The 27,076-nt window shown below is 43.8% G+C and overlaps 2 protein-coding genes across 5 annotated transcripts in view; both read left to right on the forward strand.

Moving 5' to 3' along the window:
• Positions 1 to 27,076, forward strand: part of XG (Xg glycoprotein (Xg blood group)) — a 191,436-nt gene that overhangs the window by 47,583 nt on the left and 116,777 nt on the right. The gene's annotated exons all lie outside the window — the stretch shown is intronic.
• GYG2 (glycogenin 2) overlaps positions 1 to 27,076 on the forward strand; it is a 36,849-nt gene that overhangs the window by 2,895 nt on the left and 6,878 nt on the right. For all 4 annotated transcript variants that reach the window (XM_059158530.1, XM_059158532.1, XM_059158533.1 and 1 more), the window contains exons 3-8: positions 3,531 to 3,672; positions 11,664 to 11,838; positions 13,080 to 13,242; positions 14,129 to 14,255; positions 15,598 to 15,820; positions 17,069 to 17,200. In XM_059158530.1, the coding sequence (XP_059014513.1) occupies positions 3,531 to 3,672; positions 11,664 to 11,838; positions 13,080 to 13,242; positions 14,129 to 14,255; positions 15,598 to 15,820; positions 17,069 to 17,200 (962 nt within the window). The remainder of the gene's footprint in view (positions 1 to 3,530; positions 3,673 to 11,663; positions 11,839 to 13,079; positions 13,243 to 14,128; positions 14,256 to 15,597; positions 15,821 to 17,068; positions 17,201 to 27,076) is intronic.

A 27,076-nucleotide genomic window follows, 5' to 3' on the forward strand; every position in this document is an offset into this window, starting at 1 on the left:
CTCTAACGATGGCTCTTCTCCTTGAGGGATCTCACAACATCAGGCGTGGGGCCCTGATGGCCAGCCTTCAGATGGGCACGTCTTCCTTGCAGAGCGTGATTTTGCGTGTTGGGGTCGCTGAAGAGAGGGGGTCTGCTCTCCCAGGGTGCTCTGGTGTCACCCTGTTGACAGGACCATGAATCCTTCTATCCTAAGGACAGAGTTTATGCCTTCTGTAGACCCAGCACTATCTCTGTCTATCCTGCAAATCACGGGGCCCACAGGAGATATAGCTGAAGGATTCTCATTGAATCAGGAAGCTGCAGGACAAATACCAGTCCTCCGTGTGTCACTTGGGGTCCCCAAAGCCCTCCCAGATGATGTGCTCCCCTCCATGAACCATGGAGCAGCTCTGCTCCCAGGACCTCCCAGCTTCCCCCTGCCTCACACGTGACTCTGTCTCATGTGGAAGCAGCTGATGTGTTCAAACAAAGTAGGTCTGAAACTTGAGATGGTTGGAAATCTAATTGTTCTGGTGTCTGGTTTGATAACTCTCCCGGGAAGGAGGCCCATATTTATCAACCATGGTTGAGTCAAAACAGACCCCGACAATTGGATTGCGGTTTCCTTAGTGATCCTTGAGAGGATTAAGGAGGAGGAATAATCTAGTTGGGTACTTTTCATGTCTTCCTATTACCTTCCATTCAGAAGGACCTCGATGTTCTCTTTAGAAATATCCAACCAAGATGGGTTGTGAATTTTATTTTTCTTTGAGGAGGATCCAGTTTAAATTGTTGACATAAGAAATATGTAGCCAAGTTACAGTGATAGAAATGGAGCCTGAAAGGGTAACTAGGTGATTGCTCTGCTATTTTCTCTAGTGTGGGTGTGGCATTACCGGGTCTGCTTCCCGAGTTTAATGCCCCAATTTATTAGGGTCCTAGGGCTGCCGTAACAAATCCCCCAGATAGGATGCCTTAAAGAGTATATATTATTTTCCTCCCAGTCCTAGAAGCTGGGAATCTGAGATCCATGTGGGGCTGAGGTTGGGAGTCCTAGATCCAGGTGGGGCTGAGGCGGGTTCCCCCTGAGGTTTTTTTGCTTCGTGTGTAGACACCACGTTCTCCCCATGTCCTCACGTGGTCATCCCTTTGTGTGTATGTCTGTGTTCCCTCTTCCTGTAAGGACCCCAATCTTGGCAGATCAGGACTCACGCCAATGACCTCAGTTTACCTCTTTCAAGACCCCATCTCCAGATATACCCATATTTTGAGGTCCTGGGAGTGAGGACTTCCTACGAATTTGGCCAGGGGAGGGGGAACATATTTTAGCTCATAATATGCACTGATTACAGCAGTTACATTTATGTCCTTACCAAAATGCAGCAAAACCAGTGTATGCATTAACCAATTTTGGTGACTTTGCTCTTTGTGTTATATTCTGTCTAGTACTTTCCCTTGAGCTAGTGCAGCTGCACCTTCCTCTTGTCTGTTCAATCATCCCGACATAGGGTGGTCTGTTCTGGACATGGGACTCTGTTGTCACCCTGAGGTCTCTAGAGGACCCCAGTCTTTGTTCCCATGTCTCAGATATGTCCATAGGGGGTGTCTCCTGCCCCTCGAACATCTCATAGATACAGGTGGATAGATATATGATAGATAAGATGGATAGATGGATGGATGGATGGATAGATAGCTATGATAGATGGATAGATTGATGACAGATAGATATGATGAACGGATGGGTAGATAGATGGATGGATGTATTGATGGATAGATAGACATATGAATGGATAGATGGATAGATGAATGATGGATGGATAGATGGAAAGATGGATGGATGGATGGATGGATGGATGGTTGGATGGATGGATGGATGGATGGTTGGATGGATGGATGGATGGTTGGATGGATGGGTGGTTGGATAGATGGATGGATAGATGGATGGATGCATGGATGGTTGGATGGATGGTTGGATGGATGATAGATACATAGACAGACATAGGAATGGATGGATAGATGGATGGATACTTGGATAGATAGACATGATGGATGGATGGATGGTTGGATGGATGGATGGATAGATGGATAGATATATGGATGATGGATAGATAGACACAGGGATGGATGGATAGATGGAAAGATGGATGGATGGATGGATGATAGATACATAGAAGGACACAGGGATGGATGGATGGATGGATGATGGATGGATACGTGGATGGATAGATAGACATGATGGATGGATAGATGGATGATAAATTGTAGATAGATGAATGGATGGATGGACTGATGGATGGGTGAATGGCAAATAGGCAGACATAAGAATGGATAGATGGATGGATAAATGGTTGGATAGGTAATAGATATGATGGATGGATAGATGGGTAGACAGGCAGATACATATATACATACATACTCTGGGGAGCTGCAAAGTTGAGTTTGGAACTTTACTCTCTGAGAATAACCCACAACTCACGGTGGAGAGGCCAGGAGTTCACAGACCCTTCTTAATTTGGGAAAGCAGCAGCAGCAGGAGCAGCAAGAACAGGCAGACAGGAGCCTGTTGTAACAGGCGCATTTTGGAATTTACCCCCATGGAATGTAGAAGGTCAAGGAGGTGGCCCCCCATTCTGGAAAGGGGGCCCCAGAAGTTTGCGTTTGTCACGTTATATTTAGTGAGAACGCCAGTCCTCTGGGCCCTGCTTGGGGAGCTGCTGGCCCGGGGAGGGGAGGACGCTCCGCTCTTTGAGAAGCGAGGTCTGTGTGTTCTCGCCCCGCGGTGCGTGCTGCGAATTTTAATTTCTGCACACAGCACGGGAGCCTGCACCAGATTTCTTTAAACTGCTGTCTCTCTCCCGGCAACACGCTCCCAGAGGAGCAGGAATTAAGCCGGTTGGAAGTCCCCATGAAAGCTGCCACCACCGCAAGGATGCACTTAGACTGGAAATTGCGGTCAATTGGATCCTCTGTTTGCATTTTGTCCCCTCCGAGTGAGACCCTGTGAAACTGGGCATCGTTTTGTGTTGCTGTTTCGTTTTGTTCTGAGTTGGGCAGGCGTCTAGATCCTACTTCAGATACTTGGGCAGTTGCTTACAGGTTTTGATTTGTTTGTGTCTCAGATGCAGGTGTTTGGGGTGAGTTGTTTTTTTTTTTGTTGTTTTTTTTTTTTACACTCGAATGCAGAGAAAAATAAGGCATCACTCGCAGGCTCCTTACGCCGTCGGTGTGTTTCTGTGTGTGTTTGTGTGTTTTCAAAGTGAAAGATGTGGGGGGTGCCTGGGTGGCTCAGAGTCTTGATCTCAGAGTCATGAGTTCAAGCCCTATGTTGGGCAGAGAGATTACTAAAAATGGAAGGAAGAAAGGAAGGGAAGAAGGGAGGGAGAGGGACAGGGGGGTAGGGAGGGGGCAGGAAGGACATCAGTAAAGTGTTCCCAGAAACATTGGTAAACTATAGAGCAGTTACTTGATTCAGCTGGTGAAGCTTCAGAACCTGCCACCTCCCGATTTCCACCAGGCTCGTGACTGTGGTGTCTTTGTCCACATCCGCAGTGTCTGACCAGGCGTTCGTGACTCTGGCCACCAATGACGTCTACTGCCAGGGCGCGCTGGTCCTGGGACAGTCCCTGAGGAACCAGCGTGCGACCAGGAAACTGGTGGTGCTCATCACCCCACAGGTGTCCAGTCTGCTCAGGTAAGTCGGGGAGATGCTCCGGTGCCTGACTGGTTCCTGTGGCTCTCGGAGGTCCCCAGAAGCGTCGGTGGGTCTGGAATTCCCGCTGACTCAGTGGGCATTTGATGCTAAGTCCACTCAGTTCATCACCAAAGGAAGCAAGTGTTGTAGAGGAGGTGAGAGTTTTAAGGTTGAAAGTTGGAGCAGGTCACATGGGGTTCTGCAGAATCTTGCATGTGCAGAATGGGTTTCTGTGTCCTTGTGCATCTCCGTCCCCGTGTGCAGTGTTCCCTGGGAAGATGAGTGGACGTTCCTGCACGGGGCTGTGCCATGTGCAAAGCTGTTCTGTGGTGCTGAGCACATGCCCTGAGTTTCTCACAATGGCTGAATGCCATGTCTTGAGATGGCCATGCAGGGCTTGAGATGGGAGGTCACGGATGAGTCCACGGTTAGGTTGACGGGTGGATGCCTATAGGTCCTTGAGCACGTGCTTGCAAGTGTGGACACCTGATCCTGTTGGCACCCTAGTTCTGTAGAGTGGGTTGTGCATTCCAGCCCGAGTGTGGGTTTGTTCCCATCTGTAGACACATGGATGGTGGTGTCCCCACAGTATCCTAAGTGGCACTAGTTCACTAGGGAGACCATTTGTTCCTTCTGGATGCTCCTAGGTGACGGACGTCATCTGGATGGAGCATGTGCATGGAGACTTCTTTTGAAGGGAGCTGCTGTAGGAACAGAGTTTCATGAATTTGGGGCATGGTCCAGATGCCTGCAATATGGAAGAACTTGCTCTTGGCCAAGGGCAAACATAAAGAATGATGAAAGTGTTTAGTGATAGACGCGTGGGCATGAGGTTCTTCCAGTTTGTCTTGGCTGTGGGCGGTGTGCACAGGGCCGCGGTTTTCATGGGTGGGGTGAGTCTTGAAGGCAGGAGAGGAAGGTTAGAGGACACCTTCGTGAAGTTGGGTTGGCAGATGAGTCAGGCTCTGCATGAGCAGCATTTGAGGGCATGGGGAGGCCCAGAGTTTGCAGAAGCCTGGAAAAGTGTGCATGGGCTCATCTCTGGTATGAGCTCATCGCTGGCATGGCCCGCTCTGGGAAGGGGTTGTCCCACTTAGCAGGGGACACCAGGAAAGGGAGCTGGGGCCGGTGCTGGAATTCAGTCTGGTTGTAGTAGTCACAGAGGATTCATTCCTCAGTGCAAGGACATGGGCCGTGGAGGGGTTTCCTGCTCTGTCCCTCCCTACATCATTAAATAAGTGATGTCAGGTTTGCTTGTCCAGCACTCAGGGCTGAGATCTGAAAGGCCAGTTCTGATTCGGATTAGGTAGTCTGAAGCAATGAGAACCCACCCGCTCCTTGACGAAGCATCAGCCCACTTTTTGTCAAGGTGAAGGCGGAGAAGAATTTAAATCAAGGCCGAGCAGACAAAATGTTTCTCCAGGTGAAGGCGGGGACATCATACTCCAGTTAACAGCAAATAAAAATTGCTAAAAATCTAGACTTTTTAGAGACCCCATTCCATGCCACCTTCCCTGCAGACTGTGAGAGTCATTGATGTGGAAAATGTCAGAGGCTTCCCACTATTTGAGCAGAAGTGTGTAGAGTAGGAAGCTTTAAAACAGAGGGGAGTCTGCTCCCAAGCTGAGAGCAAATGAAACTGGCTTGGAAACAAGGACCTATATGAAAAAAATTCCCCATGGTGAAGAAACACCAGAAAAAAAATGGGTATCACCAGAGGGGAGCAAAGCAAATAAAGACCGTAAATGTAGATGTGTGTGTACTGACGACTTTCTAAGGTTGCGGTGATAAGGATTTCTGGATACATCCAATAAGCCATCTGGGCAAGTTTATCTGTTATTAGCAGTTGATCAGAAGTGATTCTCAAGCATGTAGGTGTTTACGGATTTTGCTACTAAAAGAAAAAAAAAATTGTCGTCTGCTGGGTGAACATTGTATCCAAAACCACAACTTAATGAGAAAGATCTTTCTGAAAGGACAGGAGGCGAGTAAGAAAACCTGGTATTGAGGGTGAATAATCATCCTAAATACATTTACTAAGCTATGCACATTTAACAAGGACCCATGTTATCTGATGTATGTATTTTCGATCAAGTTTTTTTTATATTTCTTTTAAATTTATTTATTTGACAGAGATCACAAGTAGGCAGAGAGGCAGGCAGAGAGAGCGGAGGAGGAAGCAGGCTCCCTGCTGAGCACAGAGCCTGATGCGGGACTCAATCCCAGGACCCTGAGATCATGACCTGAGCCGAAGGCAGAGGCTTAACCCACTGAGTCACCCAGGCACCCCTTAAGTTTTGATTTAAATTCCAGTTAGTTAACTTACAGTCCAATATTGGTTTCAAGCGCACAATATAGTGATTCAGGATTTCGAAACATCACCCGGTGTTCATCATGACAAGTGACCCACCCCCACCTTATCCCCATCACTTCCTTAACCCACCCCCCACCCATGGCCTCTATCTGGTATAGTTCTCCAATAAACGATGGACAGAGTTATCAGGTCACACATAGAAGAAAGGAAAAGCAGAAACAGTCATACAGTTTTCTAAGCGTAACAACCCAGACAAGGAACCCTACATAATAAAGAGTAGAATTCACATTTCGGATACACTGCTCAAGATCCTTGGTGCGCCGACAATCACCAAATAAAGCATATTTAAAAATGCTATTTGATAACAAGCAAACACAAAGAACGGAAGAGGGAGAGTATTTTTATAGTTTTCCTAGTGTTTAACTCACAAATGAGGCAGACACGTGAGTAAATTGATCTAATGAATAATGCATGAGGTATCTCTTAAATATTATGCATTATGTAAGTGGTAATCTTTGTTCTCACCAGCATGGACCACTTACAAAAATTGATTTTCTACTCTCAGTACGAGGAGGCATTTAATGTGTCACTTGGAGGAGGGATTGAATGTTATAGTCTTTGACTTTACTGTAAAAAAACTAGACATTAATGGCAAGCTGAATTTAAAACCAGCATTACCCTTGGACATTTTAAATCAGAAATTGCTAAACACTTCATAAGTGAACAAATCAAACCTTGACTTCTATGGTGCTTTAAAAAAAAAAAAAATATTCGCAATATGAATGCTACCTCTAGAAACCAAAGGGGAAAACTAGAAGCATTCCAGAGAGAAACTTTAAAATCAGTGAAGAAATAAATTATCGAGGTCAAAAAAATCTTACACTAAAACAAACAAAAAATACAGAAGGCAAACAATACAAAAATTAAAATCAGTAAAGAAATTATCCAGTCGGAAAAAAAGATTAAATTAAACAAAAAATACATAAGAGAGAAGAGATTCATAAAAACTGAAAACGGGGAACAGGAAACAAGTCCAAATATTGGATTATCTAAGAGTAAATTAAGATGACAGAAAACACAAGTATCCAGAATTAAAGTGAAAAAGTAGTAATTTGCAAGCAACTTCGATTTTAAAAGCAAATAGGACACAGAGCACTTTGCTGGTGAGATTGATGAAATACTCGATTCTTGTAGGGAAACTCAGATCACCCTGCATTGATACTAGAAGGCATAGAAAAGACTGCTCACCAGTACCCCAGGGTAGAAAGCAGAGAATGCTATCAAAGGCTTATCTAGTAGAAGGTTCTGAGCCGGGGCAAGTTATAAAGAACGTTCTGTTAGGTTGGGTCCAATGAATGGATTTCCATGAGATAGGAGCTATCTCAGAGCCAAGGGGGGGGGGGGAGAATGTGTTCATTTATTTTAAGAAACCATCCTAATCTTGATACCCAAACTTGATTTACAGGTTTGGTTGTGTTTTACATGTAGATGAGAAAAGCCTTGACATACATAAGAGTAGGAAGACCATGCGAAGTATATCATAGAAAAATAAATGGTGCCCTAAGGAAGACAGTTCATGACCTCTGTATAATTCAGCACATCCATGTGTACCAAGATGAATTCAGGTAGATGATGAGCGTAAAGGTAAAAATTTTTTAAGGATAGAAAAATCTTAGAAGTCAGTAAATCAGGGTGAATCAGCCTGGGCAGTATTGACATGTGGGTTTGGATGGCTCTCTGAGTTGGGACATCCTGGGCACTGGAGGGTATGGAGCAGTGTCCCTGGTCTCCACCCATCTTATATTGGTAGGATCACCATCCACAACCAGTGTCTCCAGACCTTGCCATAAATGGGTCATTCATCTCAATGATGGATTCATTCATCTGAATGTGGGGAAACTGTCTTAAATGAAAGCAGAAGAGGCCACCAGGACCTCTATAGGTCAGAAATACTATGTGTAAAAGTAAAAGATCAAACAAATCAACTAAGGGACACATTTACAAAATCTATCATGGGGAGGAGGCTTGTTGGTTTATGTAATAGCCAAAGAAGTCTTAAAACCGAGTGTCACAAATGGACGATGGATCTCACAATGGTGGAGGGTATGAACCTCTATGGGGGATATGTATGACCAGCTAGGTTGTCAGCTGTCTTTGTAAATGTTGGTGTTTTGGAGGACAGACCTTTGTCTTTGACATCGAATGACTTCATTAGACTAGAGGCAAATTGGCTAAAACCCATTCTCTCCAAAGTGTTTCAACTTAATCAATCTGTACGGTATATTTCCTCTTGCCAAAGATGAGCTCTTTGGTCCCTAGAGAGAAACGCATCCCTTTGTCCAGATGCCTGACCTTCAGAATCAGACCGGAGGCTCCAGCAGACGTAGAGCAGGGGATGCTGTCCTGAGGGACCAAGATGGGAAACACGGGGTCTTTCTTGGTTGCCTGCTGGCCCGTCAGTCCTCCTGGTGATTGGAGGAAGTCATACTTTTTTCATAGAACGGTCCTGATAAAACCAAAAGGACTCCAGAAGAACACACGACTTTCCTCCATTCCTGTCTCCTCAGGGTCCATAAAAGCTCTCCACACCGACTTTCTTCAGTCTCCTGGTCCACTCAAGATGAACTGTAAAATATTCAGAAACACCCAGGAATCTTGGGAAGGTTCAGGATTACAGAACGAGTTAGCATTTATAGGACCCATTACATACTTTGTAATCACTGGGAGAGCTGAGGAACAGTGCCCTGTGGTCCAGTGACAAATAGTGACTGGTGACCGAAAGTGACCAAGGGTGTGGGTATGAGGACCACCACTCTGTTCTTCCAGGCTGTGTGGCCCAAGGGCAGAGTGGGGTAATCTTTCTGCAAAAAGCTTCAAATTATAGTCTTGAGATTTCATTCCCTGCCCAGGCACTTATTTTGAGAAAATGGGCAGAGCTAAACAAAGGGATTTGGGGACATACATCATAGTCTATTTGTAGCAACATGGAGTGATATTTCTTTTGCCTTTCACCCTCCCCGCCCCCGCTCCAGGATCTTTATACAACCCTAAGGATGCCATAAATTCCATAAATAACTGGGTTAAAAGCAAGGGAACCTTGGCGATGAGATAGTGCTTTCTCAGAGATGTAGGTACTTTTAATAGCATTTGATGAAAAAGCATCAAAAAAAATATAAGATACAAGCTGGTACAGGATATAACAGATAGATCCCGGAAGCACCAACATCTGCTTCCTAATGGAAGTTTCAAAAGGAGTGAAAGAGAGAGAACAAATTGTAGGAATTAACTCCTCTCCTATTTCGGCTCTGAGAATGCTGTCCCTTGAGTGTCGAGCAGAATGAGCGGACACACATGTCGATACCCAGAGGTGGTGTTAACAGAGCACCAAGAGCAGAGGAAGGTGCTAAAAGCATTTCAGCGTTGGTCAGGTTGAGAGAGTGGATGTCTCGCATTTTCTGGGCAAAGGAATTTCATGTGTCTGTCTACAGAAGTATAGTTGATGTAGCGTAGTACATTAGTTTCCAGTGTGTGGCACAGTGATTTGATGTTCTGTGCATTATAGAATGCTCACCAAAATAAGTAGGGTCACTGTACAGAATTTTGACGGTATTATTTCTACATCCCCTGGGCTGTACTCTTCACCTCTGTGACTTACTCCCTTTACACTGGGAAGTTTGTACCTCTTAATCCCTCTCACCTGTTTTACACCCCCCCCCCACCCTCCCAGGCGGCAAAATAATTTTGCAATGAGTTTTCCATATCTAGCCAAATCTGTGCAATTCAAAAGCAAATTAAATATGTTCCACATACATAAAAGCTTGAAGATTTTACCCCTGGATGTTGTTTGGGAGCAGAATTACTTGAGGATATCCTCAAGCACACTGAATTGTAAATCGAAGGAAGAAAAACTTACAATAAAGACCTAACACTAAGCCAATGATATGAGTCAAACTCAAAGTTAATTCTAACTGTGTTGAGGCACAGTTATGAAAATAATCTGGAATTTGCTCTCCGTGCAGAGGTGAATGAGGGGGGCCGAGGGGCAGACGTGAACATAGGCTGATGTTCCTGTCTCATCTGGAATGAGGGTAGAGATGCTGTCTTGGCATTCAGTAGAGAATATAAGCTCTAAATAATGTGTGTCGAAATACGAGGGTGGTAACCATTAGAAGACTAGAAAGGATATGTACAACTTCCCAAGCATTCATGGAAAATGCATGGAATGTGGGAAAAAATGTTATCCCTGCAGTGGATGGTGGGAAAGGATTAGAAAGAAGAAGAGACTCTGATACACATTTAAAAAAAAAGGAGGGGACTCCGCTCGAATATATCAATGATCATACTAAAGGTAAACGGGTTTAAAACCCCATTTAAAGGAGAGAGAAGTAGACATAAAATCCAGCCGTATCCTAGACATGTACAGGAGGCAACTTCAATCACAACACAAAGTGTTGAAAATAAAGGATGCCTTTGAGAGTATATGATTCTGTTCCTAACCAGGACTTAGTTAGTATACCTGCCCTTGTGATTTTCCATCTATGACTTTTTCTCCTTCTTTCCTCATGTGTCACGACCTTGACATTTTCAAGGAGTACTAGTCATTTGTTTTACAGAATTTGGGGGGCTTGCATTTGTCCATTATTTTTTCAGTAGTATACTGAGGTTATGGGATGTTTTTGTGTTCTGTTACTGGCGATTTAAACCTTGATCATAGCATTAAGGTATTATCGGTGGGGTTATGATTTTTGTCTTCATAATGGATGGACACCTTGGAGGAGATACTTTCAACATATGAAAATATGCTGTTTCTTTCAAAACCTTTAGCCATTCATTTTAGCATCCATTGGTGAACCTTGTCAGCAATCATTATTACGGTGGTGTTAGCCTCATGGTGATTTTCTGTTTCCCTCATTTCTAATTCATTTTGTATTTGGAATTTTTCTTTAAAAAATTGCTGCTCCTTCTTTTCCATTTACTTATTTATTCAATTATGTTATTATTATGGACCCATGAATATCCATTTTATATTATGTTTGTTTGTTTTTTGTTTTGTTATTCAAATTCCCGATTGACTCCCTGTATCCTTTTGACATGCCCTCATCTTTTTTTGGCTCCTTCTTAATTTTTCGGCATCACAAGACATTCCAATCTATAATGAAGTAGAATTTAAGTCAAAAAAAAAAAAAAAGAGAGAGAGAGAAAGGAAAAAGGAATAGAGGAAAGTTTCATTTTGATAAAAAGTACAGTCTTTCAAAAAACTTGAGTCTTGAACTTGTATGCAACTAACAATGTAGGTTTTAAATACATAAAGTAAAAACTGGTGGAGATTGTAGTGGCCATCTGTCAGTTTCTGCCTGCTCAGCATTCATTCCCATGTCCCATGCCGTTTTCAAAGAGAATTACCTTCCTAAGGGATGACTGGAGTCAGTCTACCTAAGACAGTTGGGTACAGTTGTCAAGATGTTCAAGTGTGTGTAACGTTTAAGTATGAGTGAAAAGTATGAAAACTCCATTGGAAAAATAAAGCCTGAACATGAAGACTGCGGTGATTTTGATGGGGTTTGGGATCCATGCTTCAGATGTGTGTGAGTATCAAAGGGATGTCATCTTGAAGGGATAGGATGTCCTGTGTTGAATGCTCCCTTGCTCTCCTAGTACCTAGTGTGTGTCTTTCCAGGGTTATCCTCTCGAAGGTGTTTGATGAGGTAATTGAGGTGAACCTGATCGACAGTGCAGACTACATCCACCTGGCCTTTCTGAAGAGGCCTGAGCTTGGGGTCACCCTCACCAAGCTTCACTGTTGGACCCTCACCCATTATAGCAAGTGTGTCTTCCTGGATGCAGATACTCTGGTGAGTACATGGGTATGATGAGGACGAGATGCTCCACTTGATAAGAAACCCCTCAGAGATAATGCCTTTTCCTTTTTAAAGAGGCTGTTAGTGTTTATGTGTGGATTCCCAGCCAATAACATGCACTGGTGTCACCAGCCTTGACATTCAGTGCATCAAAATCAGCTATAACGCAATGCTAGCCCGGCTCTGACCCTGCCCAGGACACCAACGGATTTGAAGGCATGCTCCTTCCCTAGGAGGGCTTTATAATCCCATGGTCTTATCTACACAAAATAGAACAATTAGAAAAAATATTTGGCCTTGATTGCATCTTGACTTACATAGTTTGGATTGGACTGGGACACCGGGCTTCTGAGGCTGAGGTATCCTCCTCTAGTCGGTTGGGGTAGTGGCCTGCAGTGTAGGAGCTTGGGATGGCTGCTTTCCAAAACAGCCATTGGAACGTTGAAATGTAACATGGAGTCAGGGTGTTGGCATGCATTCTGGTTGGGTTTGGTTGTGCCAAAGGGGCTCTGTAGGAAGATGGACAGGTGCAGACTGTCCATCACAACACAATTGGAGTCATGTTTCCTTTTTTCCAGACAGCACAGTTTGGAAAGTCAGTGGGTGCTGGAGGGGTCTGTAATCAGTAGGCAAGTTCTAGAAGGCAGCCGATGTATTACATTGACTTGCGAACCTCTCCCTTCATGTGTTTTCCGAGCTTCGTTGGTCACATTTGGTAGACTAAAGAGCATACGCAGTCAGGCGAGTTCCGTGGAGAATCTTAAGAACCTTGAGAAAATAATTTACTTTCAGAAGTTGTGTTCCATCAATCACTTGAAATAAGCCAGAGAGCCGTCTTACACACCCTTCTCTTTCGAATATAAGCGGAAAAGGAGAGTCAGTCCAAAAACTGGGTCACCTGGGTAGCTCAGTCTGTTAAGCATCTGCTTTTGGCTCACGTCGTGATCTCAGGGTCCTGGGATCAAGGCCCACATTGGGCTCCTTGCTCAGCGGGGAGCCTGCTTCTCCCTCTCCCACTCCTCTCTGTCAAGTAAATACATAAAATTGAAAAACAGAAAGAAAGAAAGAGAGAGAGAGAGAAAGAAAGAAAGAAAAAAAGAAAGAAAGAAAGAAAAGTGGGCACAGGTTTCCAATCACTAGACGTTGACCATCCTCAAGTTTCTGCTGCATTTGTTACCTGCATCCTGGAGGTAAGAGAAGGGTGCTACAGGTTCCCCCATGCTCTGCTTTGCCAGGTGCTAGCCAATATCGATGAGCTGTTTGATAGGACAGAGTTCTCTGCAGCCCCCGATCCCGGATGGCCGGACTGCTTCAACAGTGGCGTTTTTGTCTTCCAACCGTCTCTGGAGACGCACGGCCTCTTGCTGCAACATGCCACAGACCACGGCAGCTTTGATGGTGAGTGATGGGAAGCTGGAAATGGGTGGAAGACGATGGGGCTGTTTCTGGTCCCATACCCCTTTCCTACCCTCACTTCCCCCAGATACAACAGCATAAGTCAGGCAAGGGTATGGTTGAAAAATGTGGCCAGACAGGGTAACAGGAATAAGTGAAGTTAGTGAGCAAATACACAGCAGAGAAAAACCACAGAAGAAAATATCTTCAGTGAGTAGGAAGCACGGTTCCCCAATCCTGATCAAACAGAAAAGGGTAGGCAAACCTCTCTCTGAAGACCAGATAATAGATTTTTTTTTTCCCCCAGCATCATGGATCCTCTGAAATCTGCTGCAAATATTTAACCGTGCAGGTGTAGAGTGAAAGTGGCCATTGACAATACGTACATGAGCATGGCTGTGTTCCAATAAAACTTTATTTACAAAAGTGGATGCAAGGCTCAGTTGGGCAGAGCCCTGGTAGAGAATAAAGGTAACAACTCTGGGAAGCAAAGATAGATGGGGACAATGCTAGGATTGTCGTCCCGTAGAAGAAAATAGAGGACTGATGAAGAATTATCTGTGGGCAAGGACCAGGATTTGCCCATACAGCACTGTGGCCCCTGGATAGAATTCATTGCGAGAGTTGAGAATTCGAGGGACACTACGAGGGTTCATTATCCATGGCTTGGGTTATGGGTGGAAAGTTTTGGAGAGAATATGCATGTTAAAATGAATGGTTTGGGTGATCCATCCTTTTTGAGACAAACGGTCATATTGTAGCAGACAGAGAGAAGAAATAAAATGGGACCCCGCGTGCAGGTGGGTTAAGCCCTTCAAACACATCTTGAATTCTTTGAAGTGCTCTACCATCCGTGATGGGCCTCCTTGGGTGTGTGTTCGCCATTTAGGGGCAGATCAAGGCTTACTGAACAGCTTCTTCAGTAGCTGGTCAACGGCAGACATCAACAAGCACTTGCCGTTTATCTATAACTTGAGCAGTAACACGGCGTACACCTACAGCCCTGCTTTCAAACGGTAAGTTCTCCACTTTCTATAACCGTCCAGGCCTGCTGCCTTCAAGCAGCCCTGTCTCTAGACTCTTTACAAGTGTTTGGAATTGGGGTTGGAAAATACTAGATCATCCCTCTGCTTGCTTATTGCTTTAAATTGTAGGTAGTCAAGACCGTAAGTCTTAATGGGAGTGGTTCCCAAAGGGTGGTCTCAGGAACCTCCATGGTTCTTTCGAATCTCTGCCATCAAAATGACTTAAAAAATAAGTCTTCTAAGATGTTATGTTTTCTTCTCTCTTTTTTAAAATAAGCGTACAGCAGGATTTTACAGAAACTCCATGATATGACTAAACAAGGCGCTAAAAAAAAATAAAATGAAACAATGCACTGAATGGAGACCCAGAGAGGAGAAAGCAGCTGTCTCCTCTCAAGATGGTCAAACTCATTCTTTTGACAACTGTATTTTAAAAATACAGTTATTTTTCATGAAAAAGTGTCACAAGAACATCTGCATCTCATGGGTCGATTGATTTCTAATGAATTGATTAAATCGGTTTTCAGATTTCTCAGTTTTGTTGTCCGTTGTGGTAAATACAGACAGGTAGGATGCATATGAACAAAGTGAAAGTCTTGGTCCTCTGTGTGTTTTAAGACCATCAAGGTGTCCCAGGACCAAAATGTTTGAGATTCGCTGCTGTAAGAATGATGTTGTTGTAAACAAAAGTGAAAAATCTGAGCACAATATAGGAAAAGATAATTGGAGAGCACACATTTTTAAGAGAGAACGTATTGCCTCTGAGAAGGAGAAGTGGGTCTTCGGGGAGTGAAAGCATCCTATTCTTTCTCATGTATAAAGCAGATTTGTACATACAGAACGTGGATATTTGGTGTGAATGTAGTGTTAAAATTTCATGGGAAGATGATTATACAGAAAAATATTTAGGAAGGTTGAGAGGAGAAAATTCAGAATCTTGTAAGAGAAGTCAGTTTTCTTGTTTGCAGCTTGGGTCATCTACTATAAAAGTGATTTTTTTTGGGGGGGTCCCTATTGTTTTAAGGAGATGAGGTTTTGGGCTATCTACCATATTGTCCATCTTTATAAGACTCTTGGTTTATTTTTCTAGTGTGAGGGAATTCCCCACTGGGTGATGATTATGTGTCTCTGTAGGTAGAAAACGAAATACTTGCAGTGTTGATTGTTTAAAAAAAAATTATCTCTAAGCAAAAAAGTGCAGATCTACATAGTAGGGTTGAGACAAGCATTCATGGGCTGCTGTCTTTGACATGCTTTGGGGTTTGGGGGCAATTTCCGTGTGTGTAGAATCACTTCCAAGTGGAAAGTAGAATGTTTTGTGTTTCTTCCTTAGATTTGGTTCAAGCGTGAAGGTAGTCCACTTTTTGGGGCCCACAAAGCCATGGAACTACAAGTATAACCCCCAGACGGGGTCGGTGTTGGAGGAGGGCTCCGGGTTGGCCAACCAGCACCAGACGTCCTTCCTTAACCTCTGGTGGAAAATCTACCAGCACAGCATCCTGCCTCTTTACGGAAGCTTCCGGGTTGAGGAAGAACATGCATCTCCAGGACACTCCGTAAGCGGGTGACACCCTCTAAAAGCCGCGGTTGAGAAAGGGCATACACTCTGCATGATCAAATCGATACCTGGTGTACTTTCTTGAAGTGCTCCCTCCTGTTTCTACGTGCTGTATTTCATAAAGGATGACAGATACCCTGGTTTGTTGTTTTTCTGGCTCAAAATCATGAATGTTTAATGAGCCAAAATGTGGCTGTGATTGAGAGGGTTGGTGCATAAATAGATTATTTCAGTTAGCCGCCTTCATCAGGGAAAAAGCCACTTGTAGCTAAGTGCCTGCAGATGATTGATTACTATGTTGTTCGAGGAGACACTTGCTAATGTTCATCATCAACTCAAGTAGCTGTTGGAGGGCATTGCTGAAGAGGATTTTGGAAACTCTTGATTGATACCAATTTGATTTTTTAAGAAATGAAATGGTAACCCTTCCTGCCCTACATAGGCGTGTTTGTGCAGCTAGTTTACTGTGGATAAACCTGTCGTGCAAAAGACCTCTTGAAGTTTGTTTCTAGGAAACTTTATTACCTAATCATTGCTATGATCAGGATGTGTATTAGTACCACACAGTTAACCACCCGCCATCGCACTGATGGGAAAAGGAAGAGAATCCATACTTCAGTCCTGTTTTTGTTGGGTGGAACTAGGTGCTGCTTCTCTTTGGAAGGACTCTGTTTCTTCCAACGTTTCATGCAAGGGAATAGGAGTTTATCTGTGTTTGTGTTGCCTCTTATTTTCTGCTGGGTGGTTTGCTCGACATCAGGTTGTATGGACAGGAAATTAAGACGTGGAGTCAGGCAGTTCTGGGAAATATGGCCAGTTGAGAACAGTTCTAGGAGCTGTGTGCTGTGTGGTTGTTCTCGCCAGGACAGTGGCAGCTTCCTGAAGGAGCACCTGTCACCTGTTTTATCACAGCCCACCTTGTGAGTTGTCACATGGCTGGGAGCCCCATGGGCTTGGGGGATCTCTGTGTCCACCCAGGGGTGTGCGAGCACTTGCTTTTGCTTCCAGAGAATTAGGCTCTGTGCATGGCCAGCTCAGAACATGGATAGGTTGTTTATATGCTCTCGGGGCCCAGCTTCCTAAGTCTGTGTCCATTCCTTGGGCAAGCTTATATTTACTGAGTGCAGATGATTAGGTAGGAGAGCACTGGCCACAAAGAGGATGGGACAGGTCTTAGGGTCCCCAGGGCAGCCAAAGAGTTAAAAGATGTAAGGAGAACTTACCAAGTGCATCCCTCTTTGTCTAGGCTGGCATCAGGGAGCTGTGTACAAAACCAGCAGCAGGGTCCAGCCAGCCTTGGCCTGCTGAGGGTCCTTCAGAACAGACTGTGGTCACGGATGACACCCCACCCTCACCCAAGGGATGCCATTCAGAAGACGTAAGTAAACCCAACCTCCACACAGGTGTGCCTGGAGAATCAGAGAATCAGATGCTGGCTCCCCAAGGAGACAGAGCTGAGAGCCTGCTCCTGGGGCTCCCAGGGAGGGAGGGAACATGGCCCCATCTGCAGACTGCTCTAGATTTGAGGGGCTCCTGTGTTCATGTAGATTATTGCACCGTGACCCGGGGGGTACATTGAATAATGCTCCCCCATGGACATGTGCGTGTCCTAATCTTGGGAACTTAAACATGCTACTTATCAGGAAGAGGGTCTTGGCAGGTGTGGTCAGGTTGAGGACCTCCAGAGAATGATTCTGTTTTCCAGGTGGGCCCTGTATCATCATGAGGGTCCTCATACAGGGAGGCAGAGGGAGATTCACAGATAGAACATGTTATAGAAGAAGCAGAGGCCATAGAGAAATGAGAAGACACTTTTCTGCTGGCATTAGGGGAATACAGCCCCCAGGGCTGCAGGGGCCTTGAGGAATGGGAAAAAGCCAGGAGATGGACAGTCTGCAGGAGCCACCAGAAGGATCTCACCTTGGCCCACACGTTGACATCAGCCCTGTGACACCCATGTTAAACTTCTGAGATCCAGAACTGCAAGGTGGTCAGTCTGCATTGTTTTATGCCTCCCAAATAGGCAACAAATGTGGACATTTGTTATAGCAGCCACAGGAAGCTAATATGCACCCTGACGATAGGTGTTGGGTCTCATCCCGATATTGTGGGGTCCCCAAGTTTTCAGGTTCGAAAGGCACTGCTTGTATCTCCCTTGAACCCAGCTGCCAGGCCACATGGTTCTACATCTGGAGAGCTTTTACCAAACCACCAATGCAAATATGGAGATTAATGTTGACCTATGTGCTCATTTCTACTGTGGCTGGGTTTGCTGAATGCCTGTCCTCGGATGGATCTGGGGCATGATGTCAAGGGACATCATATTTTTCTATGCGCTTCACATAGGTTTGGGAAAACTGTGTCTCATTGATTTGGAATAATCACTATTTAAATTTTAGCAAATGTGTCTGTAGATGTCACTCTATTCTTGATTATAAAATGGAACAAATCGCATTGTCAAGTTGTTGATAGCCTTTGAGTTTGGATTTTACATCAACCCAGACAAATTGAGAAGACCCTCAGCTTTGTACAGTAAAGAGAGAAATAGGAGAAAAGGAGTGTTTTCTGGTTTCTCATTCCTCCTGATGGTACAGGAAGCCCCCTCACAGTCCAGATGTGGCCCCAGGATGTGTCACATGTGAGTTCAAGACAAGGCGTCTGCTTGTTGTAGGAATGTGAAGAATCGATCTGTTAAGCTCTTATAGTATGTGTACAACTCCTTGTTCTGTAATGGGATCAATAAGAAAATTCAGCATTCCCACGAAATGTTTAGTGGACATGTGGACTCAATTAAGTATTGCTCAGAAAACCCTTTTGCACCTTGATGGTTGATTTTATCCATCAGCTTCACTGGGCTAAGGGACGCCTAGATGGATGGTAGCATGTCATTTCTGGGGGTTTCCTTGAGGGTGTTTCTGGAAGACATGAGCTATTGAATGCGTACGTGGAATAAAGAAGACCACCCCACACCAACTCTCAAGGTGGTTGGACCTCATCCCAACCCACGGAGGGCTTGAATCGAACAAAAAGCAGAGGAAGGGCAGACTTGCTATGTGGCAGCTGGGATTTGCATGTTCTCCTGCCCTCAAGCATTAGTGCTCCCGATTTTTGGGTCTTTGGACCCAACGGAGTATCACCACTGGCTTTCCTCAGCTTCCATCTTACAGAAGGCAGATTGGGACCCTGCCAGCCTCCATCACTGTATGAGCCAGTCTCTCAGAATACCTCCCTGTAAATCTGTAAGTCTTATCACTTCTGTTTCTCTGGAGACCACTGACTCATTCATCAACCCTCTTTCTAATTCCCAATGATCCCGTTTTCATCACGTTCTATCATTTGGTCTTATGTATTAGCTGTTTTCTAACTTTGTCTAGAAGCTTTGTCTGAATAAGAATCACTTGAAACAATGATCTCTACGTGATTGATAAAACCTGTTCTTGATCACATGGACGCCACCCCATTCCCAAGGACCGCCACCCTGTTTCAGAAGCAAGTGTGGGTTCTGGATCTTTTGGCCGCTTGTGGGACCCCATGGGTTGTCACCAGTCCTGAAAATCAAGGAAGCCCAGTGTAGACAGAGATTTTGCAGAAACTCTAGGAGACTTGAATCCCATGGCCCATGCTGTACCCATCTCAGAAGAACCAGAAACATATTCACAGTGCGAACAGACCTTTGGTTCCACTAAAACCGTCTTCTCCACATTTGGTTCTTTAAGTTTGATTTCCTTGATTGCTGTGGCTTTTCTTGGTGTTTGCTTCATGACCTTAGTTCTGGCTTCATAATTGTTGGTGAACCTTTGACGTCCACAACAGATGTCCTTGTGTCTGTGTGTTTACAAGCAGCATTTTGACCCAAGCTGGCTGAGCCAGGCCAAGGAGAGATTTTCCTGCAAAAGGGAACAGGGCTTCAGGGCAAAGCCAACAGAAAGAATCTCCATCTCAGCACGGGGTTCCCTCAATGCTTGCTGAGCTGGACCGTGGCAATCCAAGCACACAAGTCCACCACAGCTGCCCAGACATGGGGTCAGCTGATTCTATCCATAGCAGAAGATTGCGGTGCCCCTTGGACAAGTTTGCTGTGGTCCTGAACCCAACCCCATCCTTACGGAGGGTGATGAGAAAAGATCCTAAGAAGTGAAGAAAAGTGGGTTCAGAACAATCCTCATACAAGAGAACGAATGGCATTGAAAATGAAAACCCTTCTGTGTCTCTGCAGGAAGTGGGGTCTGTAGATGGGACCTGGGGCTGCCATCCTGCTCTGCTCAGGGCAGTCTGAGCCCAAGGCCAGCGGTGGGTACAGGAGAGATGACGCCCTGGGTGGGTTGAGTGTGCTCAGTTCAGGATAATCAACTAGTCTTCACAGGTAACTGTGGAACTCCAGTCTCTCGTCTTGGCAGCCCTAGTGGGCTGGCCCTGCTGCAGCTCAGGAGCTCCACTCCCACACCCCAGCCCTTGCAAACATTTCCAGACAGCAGGCCCCTGCAGTGAAGGACCTGTGTCTGCAGATTGCAGCGGAAGCAGCCGGAGGAAGGAGTATAGGATGACCCACCTGGATGCGTAACTTTGATTTGTATTAAAGAGCTCAGAGGAAGAAGCAATCCTCCAAGCATGAAGAGGCAGAAGAGGAAGGCATTCTTGTCTGTTGAAATGTGTAATTATGACCAGAGGGGTGCTGTCTTTGATGATCCAAGGGTAAAAAGGCAGTTGTGGGGGCAGGTACTCAGGTGTCTGAGACTCTGTCAAGTTCACTTCTCCATGTCCTGGACACTCAGAGGGGAAGAGGCTCTGGGCAGAGTACTCTGAGCACCCCTCATGTGAGTCCTATTTCCCAGGAAGGAGGACACAGATCCAGAAAAGAGCTCAGGAATGGGCAGCTGCTGGAGAAAGGGCTGGAGATGGAAACAAAACCACTTGGATATGTAAATACAGACTCAACCCTAAACAGCTGTGGGGGTTACGCTGGCCGTCCACAGCACATTGCACACTTTGCTGGAATAAAAGGAATATACACAGGAAGAGTGTTTCGGGGTATCTGGTTCATCCTTCGATCTCCTATTCCTGCGCCATCTGTTTCCGCCTTTCGTTCCTACCACCTGTGAATGATGCGTTGTGGTGATGGACTCTTGAAGACATCCCAGGGCTTGACTGATGAGAAGCATGTGTCTCTAAAAGCAATAAAGGGCTCACACTTTTAAAAGGAAGGGATGGGGCGCCTGGGTGGCTCAATGAGTTAAGCCTCTGCCTTCAGCTCAGGTCATGATGTCAGGGTCCTGGGATCGAGCCCCGCATCGGGCTCTCTGCTCAGCAAGGAGTCTGCTTCCCTCCCTTTCTCTGCCTGTCTCTCTGCCTCCTTGTGATCTCTCTCTGTCAAATAAATAAATAAAATCTTTAGAAAAAAATAAATAAGTCAAAGGAAGGGATGCGGCCCTAAATTCAACTCCAGAAACCGATATTACACTATATGTTAACTAACTAGAATTTAAATTAAAACTTCAAACAAAAAAGAAAAAAACAAATATAAATAAAAAGGAAGGAATGCTTTCACAGTCTCTGGGGTGAGTACCCCTGGGCAGAGGGCCTTATTTGGTATTAATTATGAAACGTCACTGCCACCTACCGGTCTTATTGATTATTGACTAATTGATTCTGGATCTTTAATTTGGAGACCTGGAACCCAGTCTAAAAAAAAAAAAAAAAAGATTATTTTCATAAATGCCTATCAATATACAGAGCTAGGTCCTGAATTGGGGATCCTTATTGAAGACCGCAGCCTTCGAATCATGGCAACAGCGTTGACAAGATAGTCTCGGTTTTTAAAATTAAAGCTGAATGTCTAATTTCCTTCCCATATATAAATGAATGTATCAGAGAAAAAAATATTTGCCATTTACTGTCTTCATAGCCAAGTGTTATGTGCTCCAGTCTCGTGAGTGAGGAAATGAAGTTAATGAAAACGCCCTTTAGTTTTTTGAAGTTTGAAAGGAATTTAAAAGTTGATTAAAAGTTTTTGAAGTTTTAAAGGAACTTTAAAACTTTTTTTGTTTTTTGAAGTTCTCGGTTGTTTTTACTGTGGATTCTTAGAACATCTTTGTGTTTTCATAAAACTTTTTGTTGAGGGATGACATACATGAAAAAAGGGGGTGCCTGTGATACGTGATAAGTATACATCTTGATGCATTTTAGGAGTGAAAAAAAAAATCCTAAATCCTAATCCAGATCCAGAAACTCACCCCCCAAAGACCTCTCATACCCGCCCAGTCACTAGGAAAGGCTATCCTGACCTTGACCCACACCACTCACTTGTGAGGGCTTTTGAGGTCCTTATGAACGGGATCCAACACTATGTACTTTTAGGTCTGGTGTCTTTGACTTGACATCTTTAGGAGATCCATTCATCTTATTGAGGGATTTGACAGTTCATTGATTCCATAGGCTGCATATTATCAAAGTGTAGGAAGGTATAATATATTGTTTAATTCTAGAGGACACATTGCCATATTGGGTAACACGGATAGCCCTGCTAGGAAGCCCTTATACATGCATCTTGTTGCGCTTGCTAAGCATTTTTGGAGAGGTTCTCCTTAATGGTGGGGTTGTTCGATCAGAGGGCACGCATGTGTATCCTTTTGCATTAATAGATTCAGCCAACGATTTTGCAAATGGTTGCTCCCCTAGTGGAGTCGGGGAGTCCTGATGGCTTGAGGTCTTCAGCTCTCTTCCAAAGTGCCAATGAGCACATGGGGCATCTCCTCATGGTTTTACTTGGCATGTATGAGATGGCGTTGAGTTGACTTAAGCCAATTCTTAGGTAGGTGCTTATCAAGATTTGACTCTTTGGGAAATGCTCGTTCAAATATTTTGAACGTTGTCTTTCTGCGGCGTTTCCTTTTTTTTTTTTTTTTTTTTTTTAAGTTTGTCTTCACAATTTATATATATTTCAGATACAAGCTCTTCTCAGTAGTACAGTATAAATACGTTCTCCTACTCTGTTCCCTTCGGAATCCTCACACGGCATCCTTCAATGAATAGAAGTTCATAGTTTAGCCAGGATTTCATATTTCCTTGATGAGGACTATGTATTGTTTCCTCTTTAGGAAATCTGTCCCTAAACGAAGGTCCTGGAGATAATCACTTTGGTTGTCTCACAGAATTTTTATTGTTTCTCTCTTTTATAGGTAAGTGTATAATCCGTGGGAATGGATGTTAGGGAGTGAATGAGTTCGGGGTCAACATTCACAACTGTTACGTGGGGGTCTGTCATTAACAGATTACCCCATTAACAGCATGGGGTAATCAGCAACACCATTATTCCTCCGACACCCCTGCTTTGTCATGTTTCCTTTTCCATATGTGGATGGATCCATTTCCAAATTTTCGATTCTTTCATTTTTGTTCCCTTTCTTGCACCAGTCACATACTGCCACAATTACCGAGGCTTTAAAGTCTCACTATATCATACAAGCCCTTCAACGTTTTTCTTTTTTCCCTACGTCTTCTACATTTCCTTTAAATTTCTGTACGAATATTAGGATCAGCTTTGCAGTGTCTTGGAAAACAAACAATCTTCTGGAATTTCGACTGGGATTGCGTTGAATCTATAGATGGGTTTTAGAAAGACTAATATCACTAAAGTTTTTAAGTTTTACACTCAGTGGACTTCATGTATTTCTACTTTTGGATAATTATTAATTTCTCCCAATATGTTAATTTTTTAAGTAAAGTCCTTTGGTGCATTTTGCTAGACTTATTCCTGGTTTTTGGTGGGCTGTGAGGCTATGATATGATATGTTATGATCTGTCATTGTGAACACTAAGCTTCCATCTGGATTCTTCTGGTGATTCTATACATACCATTAGATCAACTGCAAGTCAGACACTGCCCAGTAATTTCTTAAAATGTTCATCACGCATGTAGTGTGTGATCTGGCCATTCCACGCCTACGTATTTTCTCAAGAGAAGTGAATGCTGATGTTCATATGAAAATAGCAGATTGATTTGCTTTTGGTTTTGTTTTTAAAGATTTTATTTATTTGAGAGAAAGAAAGCACGCACAAGCAGGGTGAGTGGCAGGCAGAGGGAGAAGCAGGCTCCCGCACTGAGGAGGGAGCCTAACCCAGGGCTCGATCGTGGGACCCTGGGATCACAACCTGAGCCGAAGGCAGATGCTCAACTCACTGATCCCCCCAGGTGCCCTACAGATTGATTGATCTGTAATAGCTCAAAATGGGACATAACTCAACTGTCCATCCAGAGGTCAAAGTATGAACAAAGTGTGGTCCATCCATACACTGGAAAACTACTCAGTAATGAAGATGAAAGAGCTTTTTAAAAAAATTTTTAAATTACTTTTCAGTGTACTAGAATTCATTGTTTATGCAGCACACCCAGTGCTCCATGCAATATGTGCCTTCCATAATAGCCACCACCAGGCTCACCCAACCTCCCACCCCCCCACCCCTTCAAAACCCTCAGATTGTTTTTCAGAGTCCACAGTCTCTCATGGTTCATCTCCCCTTCCAATTTCCCCCAACTCCCTTCTCTCTATCTCCCCATGTCCTCCATGCTATTTGTTATGCTCCACAAGTAAGTGAAACCATGTGATAATGGACTCTCTCTGCTTGACTGATTTCACTCAGCATTATGTCTTCCAGTCCTGTCCATGTTGCTACAAAAGTTGGGTATTCATCCTTTGATGGAGGCATCATACTCCATAGTGTATATGGACCACATCTTCCTTATCCATTCATCCATTGAAGGGCATCTTGGTTCTTTCCACAGTTTGGCGATCGTGGCCATTGCTGCTATAAACACTGGAGTACAGACGGCCTTTCTTTTCACGACATCTGTATCCTTGGGGTAAATACCCAGGAGTGCAATGGCAGGGTCATAGGGAAGCTCTATTTTTAATTTCTTGAGGAATCGCCACACTGTTCTCCAAAGAGGCTGCACCAACTTGCATTCCCACCAACAGTGAAAGAGGATTCCCCTTTCTCCACATCCCCTCCAACACACGTTGTTTCCTGTCTTGCTAATTTTGGCCATTCTAACTGGTGTAAGGTGGTATCTCAGTGTGGTTTTAATTTGAATCTTCCTGACGGCTAGTGATGACGAACATTTTCTCATGTGTCTGATAGCCATTTGTATGTCTTCATTGGAGATGTGTCTGTTCATGTCTTCTGCCCATTTTTTGATATGATTATGTGTTTTGTGTGTGTTGAGTTTGAGGAGTTCTTTATAGATCCTGGATATCAGCCTTTGGTCTGTCCTGTCATTTGCAAATATCTTCTCCCATTTGGTGGGTTGACTCTTTGATAAAAGAACTTTTGATCCAGGCAGCAAAGTTGCAAAGGATAACTATACCGAGTTGAAGAAGCCAGACAAAAGATAAAACATACCATGTGGTTCCATTCTGTAAAATTCTAAAAAATGTAAAATAATGTACAGGGACCATTCTCTGGGGATGGTGGAGGAAGGAGAGAGAGATTATTGTGGAAACTTTTGGGGATGATAGGTGTTTACTCTCTTTGATTGTGTCAAAAATTTGCCAACAGGTACAGGTTAGTCCAATTGATAGTGTGGGAATGACACTGCAAAAAAGCTGTGAACAAAGCAAAACATTTAAAGTTACTATATATTCTTGGCCTCTCTTCCTGTTGTTATGAGATATTTCTACGTAAATTTATTGACTTAAAGCTTTGTTTTGGTTACTACTGACATGGTATGTCTTCTGCATGTTTCCCGCCCCCCTTTCTGTGTTCTTATGTTTAAAATGTAACTCTTCAAGATGTTCAGAATGAGGTTTTTGTCTTCTTTTTATCTGAATACTTTTTTGCCTTTTACCTGGGGGTAGTTTGTTGACATTTAATGTAATTACTAGTACATTTCTGTTTAAATCTGTTCCTTGGTTTGCTTTTCATGATCACCAATTTGAAAGATATTTCTCTCGCTTTTTAATCTTTCTTTGGATTGGTTAGTGTGTATTTACTTTTCCATTGTAACCTCTATTTCCATGTCAGTTTTGCATTATTTTGATTATTTTTTAAGTGATTACTTGGAGATTTCAAATTTCATTCCTAACTTGGACATAATGTAATATACTTAGGACTTTTCTGCTTTGGGGAATAGAAGAACCCCAGAAGGCTTTCAAACTGTCCATTTCCCTCCACATTTTGTTCTCTTGTTGTCTATTTTCATTGTATACCTGTTTTATAAAGTTCAAGTTCCCTTAGCTATATCATTTTATTTTCATTCCCTATTTCATTCTATCAGTAATCACTGTCTTCTCCCCAAAGAACTTCCTTTATCATTTATTTTAACTCAAGTTTCCTGCTGAAAATCTCCCTCCTCCATTTGTATATCCAACAATTCCTTTATTTAACCTTCATGTGGGGCCATATTTTCCTGGAGGTAGAATTCTCACTTGGTAGTACTTTTTAAGAGGGCACTCGGATGATGTTTCTTAATCTTCTGACTGCCATTATTGCTCTGCAAATTAATCTTCCAGGCTCATGTGAATGTGTTTGAGGGTCATTTGTCTCTTTGCTCTGGCTGCTCTTAAGATTTCTGTCTTGGGCTTTGGTCATCTGTTTTATAATTATGGCTCTGGGTTTTTGATTCTTTATATTCTTTCTACGGGGAGATTGTAGCTTGACCCTGTTTTCCTTCTGCCTGTTCTCTCTCTCTCTCTCTCTCTCTCTCTCTCTCTCTCTCTCTCTCCTCTCTCCCTCTTTCTCTCCTTCCCTCTCCGCACTCTCCTACCCTCTGTAATCCCAATTACATCTTCCGTATGACTTGTTACCACGTTTGCTCTATCCATGACTCCCTTCTCTATAGTCTCCTCCTACCTGTCTTTCCATGCTTCTTTCTACTGGCCTACTTTCCAGTTAACCGACCTTCTCTTTAATGGCGTTTAATCAGTTGTTAAACACACATCCTGAACACTTAATTTCATTTATTGAGTTTTTGACCCCAATAAACATCAAATACTTAATAGGGCAGTTTCCATACTTCATTGAAATTCTCCAACTTGTCCCTTTAAAGTGTTTCTTGTACTTGGTGATAGTCCATGTCTGATCAATCTTATATCTGGATTTCATGTGGATCTGTTCTTATGGTTTGATTTTGTTTTTCCTCTTGATCTTCATTCATTTGGTCTCATGTGGCTCTGTGCTAGTTGATTTTTGATACCACACAACACACTGCATATGGAAAAATTACAGAGATCACGGGGAGTTCTGTCATATTACCATCATC

Source organism: Mustela lutreola, chromosome X (genome assembly GCF_030435805.1).
Source record: "Mustela lutreola isolate mMusLut2 chromosome X, mMusLut2.pri, whole genome shotgun sequence".
Lineage (NCBI taxonomy): Eukaryota > Metazoa > Chordata > Mammalia > Carnivora > Mustelidae > Mustela > Mustela lutreola.